We start from the raw sequence: 9,303 nt of genomic DNA on the forward strand, positions 1-9,303 counted from the left end.
CCACCCCTCAGCTGCCAGGGGCTGCCAACTACCCCATCCATTCATACTCAGCCACAGGGAGCAATAAACAAATGAAGCCAAAACACAAACCACAGCTTCAAAGCTCCCCTCCAACTCTAGCCACCTATAATTCTGATTTTAGGAGTTCTCTTTCCCCTCCCATCATTGATTTTTAGAAACTTCTTAAGTATCCTATGTTTTCTTCCTTTTTTTTTCTAAGACTTTGTGTTTATACTTGTTTAGAGCAGAGCAATGCACAAAGCAAGTCATAAACTCTGGCAATCTCTGCAAACAGCATTATCAAGTTTATAGTCTGCCATTGTGAGGGTGAACGAACATAAAAGCATACAAGGCAAAATTCTTCCTTGTGAATTCCGTGACGTACCATGGCCACGCCTACTCCACAGAAGACAAAGGCAAAGGCACGGGACTCAGACTAAGTCTCCAGCCAGAGAGGGAGTCACTGCACTGGCGTCTGAGTAGCTAAGGTATTGTCCTTATCACATCTTTGGCTTTTAAAATATTTTTTCCTTTGTATCCTTGATTGTCATCTCTCAAACTGCCTCCTGTGATGCTAAAGCCTTTTCCTTCCTTTCTTGTCCTTTCCTAATTTGAAGTGTGAGTTAGAATCACAGTCAGATTTTAGAAAATGATTCTGTCTCTCAGTGGAGAACTGAAAGACAGAGGAACTGGTTTCATTTAAGGGCAAGCCTTCCCTCTAGGGAACTCTGCTCCCACAGACTCTGTCTCTCTCTTGCATCTGTGTAAGATAAATGACTCATTCTTGTGATGTATGTGTGTTTTTAACTTATCCAAAGTTCGCTGAATGCCTATGTACATGCATTGAGTTGGAAACATAAGGAATACTAAGATTCTAAAAGAAATTTACAATCTAGTAGAGGAGGCAGATGCAATGCAAATCATTTAAGGGAGTCAAAAGAAGAATGGGGGAAATGCTGAGTGTGGGCTAAGTCATGCATTACGTTTCTCAAGAAGCACACAGCGGAGGTGGCTCCATATGAAGGCATCTGGCTCAGGAGCTGACAGCCCCTGGTGTTCTCTGTTTCAGAAGTCAAGATGGCTCAGGTTCCTGACCTCTTTGAAGACCTGAAGAGCTGCTACAGGTAGGAAATAGATTCTCTTGTGATTCAATGAGGGGATCAAGGCACGTTAGAATTCAGCTAGGGGTTACAGTGACTAGCATAGGGCCGGACTGGCAGACACTGAAGAGGTGTGTCCTAGCTCCAAAGTCACTGCAGCTTCAGCAAAGACCCAGGGCAACTAAGCATCCAGCATGTTAAGCTGAGATGACATTGACAGGGAGACAACAATGATAGAAAAATTATTTTTAAGGCCTGCTGAGTCCTAGTGAATTTCAACATCTACTCAGACACAGTCTCAGCTGGGGTCACATGTCTGACAGTGATAGGCTTTAATGCACTGTCAGAGAGGGAAACCATTCTCAGAAAACTTCTTGATCTCAATCTGGAAGGGGAAATGGCTCCACAGCAGTCTGAGCACATGAGTGCTTACACACAGTCCAACCTCATCCAGACATAGGAGAAACATAAATGAGTAAAAAAGGTAAAATTATAGAGTCTTAAGCTAGCACGGTGCTCCCATTACCTGTTAATATGCACTAACACACAGTAGGCCATCCAGATGTTGTTTGGATGTGTTGCTAAGTATAAATGACTAGATCCATTTTAGTGAATACATTAAAGCAGCGTGTAACACCTATTTGGCTAAAATTAAAGTGAGGTGCTTCCAAAGTATTTCTTTTCTCTTGAGGAGCTTAACATTTTTCTCTAAAATTTAATTACAACTCTTCAATTTGTTAGTCAAGCTCTGTTTTTGTTGATAAAACCCAGGTAAAGCTCAAAGCCTGCCCTGATGATTACTACAGTAATTGCAAATTAGTGAGGGACAAATCACTGTATGGATGTCTGTTATAGAAATCTTTCATTTTCTAAGATGACAGTAGTGGCTGTGTGTGTGTGTGTGTGTGTGTGCGTGTGTGTGTGTGTGTGTGTGAGCATGTAGCAATATTACCCAAAGATGATGTAGTCATTAAAATACGTTGCCCAGTGACTATAATGATATAACAAACAATTACATTCTTATCATCTTGTTTGACAGTGAAAATGAAGAATACAGTTCCGAAATTGACCAACTCTCTCTGAATCAGGTAAGCCAATGACTGATTCTTACGGGATTGTTATTCTGACACTAGTGTTTTCTCCACCAGAAGAGAACCACAATGGCTCGAACCCTAGATGCTTCTGTCGTACCCTCACAAGAGGTCCAGAGACCTGTATCTGCCTCTGTGCACTGAGAGTTGATGGCCTTCTTCATGGCCACTAGAATTTACCAGAACAGAGCAGAACTATATCTAGAACCCCAAGAACTAGAGACTCTTGGCCAGGTTTCGTCAGAATGTTATGCCAGCCTGAGACAGCCCCATTGGGATCTGCCTCCTAAAGAGATATGCTGGAGTCATCCTCTCTGACTCCAGCTCCAGAAATTAGCGAGAGCCCTGCAATGTAACAGCCCATGAAGCTGACTGAGGTGGAGAAAGCAGGCCACACACCACCTGTGTGATTTTGCTAGGAGACCGTCTGTGTGTATTAGGTACAGGCTCTACAAGCTGTTCTCAGAGGACTATTTCTAGACTCTTTGCTCCCTACCAGTAAAAGTCTAACTTCCTGAGAGAGACCTAACTGGAGGGGCACCACTCACAAAGGTTTCATTTGTAAACCTGTTTCATTACATCTCATTTTTTTAGTTGGCCAATGGATGACAATAACCGGCCAAGAGGTCACGTCCTTTCTGGGAAATCCTGCGAGGAAGGGAGGCGGGAGGGAGAGGGGAAGACTGATGAAACATGGGTTAGCCAAGGCCAAAATGCAGCTCCTTCTCACTGAGTCTGTGGAATAAAACTCTGATGAAAGGACTCTCATTCTATGGCCGTGGGCCGCCTCTCAGGTTCTATTTCCCTTTCTCACAGAAATCCTTCTATGATGCAAGCTACGACCCACTTCCCAAGAACTGCATGGGCCGATTCCTGTCTCTGAGTACCTCTGAGACCTCTGAGACATCCCAGCTTACCTACAAGGAGAGTGTGGTGGTGGTGGCGGCCAATGGGAAGATTCTGAAGAAGAGACGGTTGAGTTTCAATCAGTTCATTACCGATGATGACCTAGAAACCATTGCCAATGATCCAGAAGAAGGTAGGGAGTCAAGTTCAATAATATCCTTGTTTTCCATTTTTTAAGCAAATGTAGGGACAATAGAGTATGGGGGCAAATAAAACCTAAAGTCAGAGTAACAAGAAGGCAACAGGCACTAGTCTGGAAACTATAAGGAAGGAAGATTAAATGATATCCTTCTCCAGCGGGCAGGAAGCAGCAGTGGCCTGTGTCTAAAATATTTGCTCACATGCCCATTTCATGGCCATATTGTAAAGGTCATGTGACTTTCAGGCCTTTGGCAGAAAGCATTTATTCACTGTTAGTGGGTATCAGCTTACAAGCTGAGTTCCTCCACATGCTAACTATGCCTCCTTGGCCAAATAACTTAACCCCTCTGTGCTCCCTTTTCCTCTACTGTAAATGGAGATCATCAGAGCCCCTCATTGTGAGGATTAAATGCATCAACACTTGCAAGCTTCTTGACTAGAAGAATGCTTGGCACATAGAAAATACCCAGTAAATATCAGCTATTGCTGCTGTTGTTATTCTTACTATTACTACTGCTGCTACTGCCTTTATTAATGCTACCAATAATACCACTTTATTAATGGCTGCATTATCTCTACACTTCGCAATAACTCTACACCCTCCTTTTACAGGTGAGGAAACTAGGCTCAGTGAGATAGTCACCTGCCCAAACTCACACAATGTGTAAATGGGAAAGCCTTAAACCAAATTTGGTTCTAACCATAAAAACCATGATTTTTCTCCCCTGCCTCTATTCTACAACCCTCTATGCAAAACAAAAACCAAATATGTTTAAGGTAACAGCTAAACACTAGTACAAGTTCACCTAGAAAATAAAGAAGTAGAAGAAAATGTAAGAAAGAAATAAAAATTACTCATACTACCACTAAGAGTTTACCACTGCTAGTATTACAATAAGTCGTTTCTATATACTTACATACACATGACCATGTTAGGATCACACTGTACACAATTTTATATCTAGGTTTTTTTTTCATGTAGCAATATATCAAGGACATTTTAGAGTGCAATGTTTCACCAATATAAATAACACAACAACAAACATCCATATCAGTAATCCATCATTTCTATTACCATTTACACCCTTAGAAGAGACTCCAAGAAGCAGAATTATGCAGAGCCATGAAAACTTGTGAAGCTTCTGATTTACATCACAGCTCAGAGGGGGACAGACATTTAGACCTGCTCCCTCAGTAACATACAAAATTCTTAACGTATTTATTTCTTTACACAGAGTGCATTCGATTGAAAATATAGATGGGGATGCTAGAGTTTTCTTGGTTACTTAGAAATCTCCAAACAACCAAAAATGAGGACATTGCACCAATAATCTCTTTTTAAAAATATATTGAGGCATCAAAGTTTAAAAAGAAATGATCCTAGAGTCCACTCTGCTACTGCTGGGTGATTCTACTTCTCTGTTTCCTTATTTCTGTGCTTGTATTAGAGCAGACATGTCATGTGTTTGCACCCGGACACTAATCTCAGCTTGTGCTAATGATTGTAGAAATCCTCCAGCCCACGTCAGCACCTTACAGCTTCCAGGGCAATGTGAAGTACCCCTTCATGAGGGTCATCAAAAGGCATTTCATCCTGAATGACGACCTCCATCAAAGTATCATTCGAGACGCATCGGGTCGCTTCCTCATGGCTGCCGCGTTAAATAATATGGACCAAGCAGGTAATCAGACAACTCGGTCATCCTCCCTCCTCTTATTTCTGTATTTCTTTCAAGCTTTCTACTTTCAAAGAATATACCTCTCTAGACTCCTGGTTTTGCACAATTTTTCTAGAACAGAAGGATGCATATCACCCCAGTTAAAACCCCCGGCAAAGACAAGAGCCTCAACCAAACCTGGGAGCCTCCCAAGCAGGTGTGCTGTCCTTGAGAGCACTAAGGGCAGTGTGCAGCTTTCTGATGGAGTCTCTCCTTTGGTTCTCTCAATCTTATCCTCCTTTTAAAGATGAGGAAACTGAGTCTCAACCATGTTAAATGACTCACCCCGATTTATCCAGAACCAATGAGGAGCCATCACGCCTCATTAGAAAGCCTGACAAACAAACTTACAAATAACACCAAATTAGAAAGAACCATTATCTCAATCATATAACCTAATTGGAGGCAAAACATCCAATAAGATGCAAATATGTTCTGAAGGATGAAACTTAGTGCCTAAGAAGTTTTATCACACCATTTCCATGGTGTACATGGTTAGCTTCAGGATATGAGATCATATACAAAATTATTTCCCAAGATCCACAGAAGATCCCCTGCAGTAACCAGCAGGGCTCTCTCTGATTGGACTTCAGCTAGCATGCTTCCCACTCTACGACAGTTACACATCATTTGTGTTCTATTTTCACCAATTTTCCTATATATTGACCATATATATATATATATATAGAGAGAGAGAGAGAGAGAGAGAGAGAGAGAGAGAGAGAGTCGGGTTTGCTCAAAGTAATTCTGTTGCAAATATCTTTGTTTATGTACATTTTTTCCTGTGAGGTTATTTCTTTAGAAGAGCATATCCCAAAAGTGGGACTCCTGGGCTCCTAGGCACATATAATTTTACAACTCTTGTTAGGCTTTGTTCTTTAAAAAAATGTAACTGCTTGTCATTAACACTAGCAACATGGGTATCAGCCTCCCTAGACTCCTTCATCTTAGTTCATTATTAACACATAACCTCACATTACAGTGTCTTATCCCACTAATGTAATTACAAGAGATTTAATAAATACTCAGCCCCCAAACATTCATTAAACTTAGAAGATTCTAAGAATATTAACAAAGTATCAATCTGACTAGTAAATATGGCAGACATTGTAAAGGACACAACAGTGTGCCAGATTCCATTTCTGGCACTTACACCATAGTCAGGGACCTAATACACACACACAGGCACACACAGGCACATACAGAGTATCTACATAAACACTTGATTCTATACAAATACCATAGGTTGACTTTCTTTTTGGTTTTTCTCTCCACAGTGAAATTTGACATGGGTGCTTATAAATCAGATGACCTTAAACATCCTGTGACTCTGAGAATCTCAGACACGCGACTGTTTCTGAGTGCGCAAAATGAAGGCGAATCCGTATTGTTAAAGGTCAGTTGTCCTCTGTCTCTACTTACCTTCTCATACATTTGTCAATGTCTCCAAAAGGCAGACACTCCTAGCAGGGTGCACAGTCCTCTTCTCTTCCCACCACAGTCCCCACCTGCTCATCTGACCCCATCCTGCTTCTCACCCATCCCCAGAGGCAATTCTAGGCAGAATCTGTGGGAGAGTAAAATGAAAATGCACGGGTGTATAAGAGATAAATTGCCTTCTTCCTTCTTTTTCCTTTCTCTGCCTGATCCTGTTCACCTCCCATCCCAGGACATCCATTTATTCAAGCCACCTTTGATCCTTACTGACATCTACTATCTGGCTTACATTATTTAGACATTAGGATGATGGGCTTGCCTCCAAGAAACTCAAACAAGTCAACTGAGATCAGAGAGGATTAATCATGTGCCAGCAGGCACAAGGCAGAAAGCTGGAGCCAACACTCAAACCCTGGCCTTCTGACTGTAGTGCCTCTCTCTCTCTTCATTGGTGCCCACATTATCCATCATCCCATCCACTACCACCTTCCCCCACAAATACACAGATGCCTACTTTAGTCTTAGAGTTTTCTCCACTGATAAGTAGATGACTCTTATTCAGTAAATGTATAATCCAACCCCCACCCCCACTAGAATTTATGTGGTGCATGTGTTTCCCTACCTGGATCAAGTTAAAGGAAAGTGGTGTCAGTAGCTTCATTCGTGAAGTCATTCAGTAAGCATTATTTGCTGACAGCCTTCTGTCTGTCAAGCATAGTGCCAATAGCGGTGTAGACAGTGGTACACCAAAGTCCCTAACCTTGTAGAACTTAGTCTCCTGGGGGACACAGTCAATAAACAAACCAAGCAACCAGCACAACGTGCAAGATGCTGTAAAGCAAATGGACAAGGTACCAAGACAAAGAAAAGCGGGAGTTCTCTTTAGATAGAGAGGCAAGAATAGAGCTCCCTGTAAGATGAGGGCTGCTGATGGGAGGCGGGGGGGGGCATGCCATCATATAAGGTGGGGGGAAGGGGAGAAGGGCATTGTAAACAGAGGGGTCTGACTGATCCCAGGCCCTAGATCTTTAAGAGCTTAAAGGCTAGCTTCAAAGATCAGGACACTCTAGGAGCTGGGCACCAAAGGAGGACGGAAGAAAGGCAGAGGCTGGTATTGGTGGAGCCTTGCACTTGGATTTCATCTGAGGTACAATAAAAAGCCATTAAAGGGAATTCATTTATATTTTCTAAAATGGAGACTAGAGCAGAAGGAAGGCAACAGAGGAAGCAGACAGCCCAAATAGGAGGCAATAACAATAGTCATGGGGTGGGAAGTGCTGAGACAGGTGGAAAGCAGTAGACAGAATCTCATTACATTTTGAAGACAGAATCAAAAAGAGCAAGAGGAGAAACTCCACTTATTGAGATGAGAAAAATTAGGAAAGGAATAGGTTTGGGAAATAAAATCTTTATTGACATTAAAAACCCCAAGGAAACCTCAAAAAGAATATTTAGTTCCTTTAGATCAGTGGTTCTCAACCTGTGGGTCGCGACCCCTCTAGGGGTCGCCTAAGACCATCGGAAAACACATATATAATTACATATTGTTTTTGTGATTAATCACTATGCTTTAATTATGTTCAATTTGTAACCATGAAAATACATCCTGCATAGCAGATATTTACATTACGATTTATAACAGTACCAAAATTACAGTTATGAAGTAGCAACAAAAATCATTTAATGGTTGGGGGTCTCCACAACATGAGGAGCTGTATTAAAGGGTCACAGCATTAAGAAGATTGAGAACCAATGCTTTAGATTAAAAAGAGTAGAGAAGTATCTCAAGTTAGAATTTGAATTTTACTTTTTCATGAAAGTATTGTTAAATTCTATTCATAACCACAAGAAAGATACAGTTTAAAGAGATCACAATCATCAACAATTTTATAGAAAGGATTCAGCTGCTAATATACCTGTGTAGTGGTGTGTGTGTGTGTGTGTGTCTGTGTGTGTTGATATTTTTTCAACCTTCGATTGTTTATTCAAATACATAAACGTTTTTACATTATACATTGTTTTCCCAAAAGTATGATTTACATGCTTAGAGGTCAAAATTTTTAGAGGTCTTAGAATTGCTAGTGCTTAGATTTGATGCAAAATGTCTTATGCTTGTGTTGGAGGCAGGACAAGAATGATGTTTGACCCCACCTGCCAGGATACAGGGAGACACTGGTGTCATTGGCAATCTTCATGACTAATTTGGATTTCTCCCCAGTTAACTAAGGAGATCAACTATTATGAATAGATGAGGCCATATATCTAATAGGCATGTAATAAATGCTTGCTGAATGAACAAATGAGTGCAGAACCTACATAATATTACAGAGTCAGAATCCTAAAGTGCTATGTTTCTCACTAAGGCTACATGCCAAAGGGGTTGAACTTTGATTCTTGTTCTAGCATCTTATTCTCTAACAACTCTGTCCTCCTGATCCTAGGAGTTGCCTGAGACACCCAAAATCATCACAGATGAGACCAACCTCCTCTTCTTCTGGGAAACTCAGGGCAATAAGGACTACTTCGAGTCAGTTGCCCATCCAAAGCTGTTTATTGCCACAAAGCAAGAATACCAGGTGCACATGGCAAGTGGGCATCCCTCTATCATTGACTTGCAGATACTGGAAAACTACCCGTAACTCTGAAGTCTACTTACTTGTGAAATGCTGACAGCCTATATGTACCGTGTACATGAAGAAGTCAAATCCTTTACTCTTAGTCACTTGCTGAGCATGTGCTAAGCCTTTGTAATTCTAAATGAATGTTTACTCTCTTTGCGAGAGAGGGAATAAGGTCTAGTGAACCAACACTAATATATGATATTGCTTGTTATTTAAGGAACACCCTATTCTATGTAAAGTACCAATTATTTTAACTATTATTATTCATCACAATCTTGGGATGAATAAT

At 41.1% G+C, this 9,303-nt stretch overlaps 1 protein-coding gene across 1 annotated transcript; it reads left to right on the forward strand.

The window, feature by feature from the left end:
• The first annotated feature begins 404 nt into the window (after window positions 1-404).
• On the forward strand, window positions 405-9,297 carry IL1A (interleukin 1 alpha). The gene is made up of 7 exons (XM_006765672.2): window positions 405-488; window positions 1,070-1,124; window positions 2,140-2,188; window positions 3,008-3,230; window positions 4,747-4,920; window positions 6,234-6,352; window positions 8,835-9,297. Exons 2-7 carry the CDS (start codon window positions 1,078-1,080, stop codon window positions 9,030-9,032), a joined length of 810 nt encoding a protein of 269 aa, XP_006765735.1. The 5' UTR covers window positions 405-488; window positions 1,070-1,077; the 3' UTR covers window positions 9,033-9,297.
• Window positions 9,298-9,303: the final 6 nt, after the last annotated feature.

The sequence above is a fragment of the Myotis davidii genome, unplaced genomic scaffold, assembly GCF_000327345.1.
Source record: "Myotis davidii unplaced genomic scaffold, ASM32734v1 scaffold1300, whole genome shotgun sequence".
Lineage (NCBI taxonomy): Eukaryota > Metazoa > Chordata > Mammalia > Chiroptera > Vespertilionidae > Myotis > Myotis davidii.

Bases quoted from the DNA above. Each gene is read 5' to 3' on its own strand.
- IL1A (XM_006765672.2), top strand. From the start codon at position 1,078: ATGGCTCAGGTTCCTGACCTCTTTGAAGACCTGAAGAGCTGCTACAG. The intron at 1,125-2,139 runs GTAGGAAATAGA...CTTGTTTGACAG, and splicing joins GACCTGAAGAGCTGCTACAG to TGAAAATGAAGAATACAGTT. The intron at 3,231-4,746 runs GTAGGGAGTCAA...TAATGATTGTAG, and splicing joins TGCCAATGATCCAGAAGAAG to AAATCCTCCAGCCCACGTCA.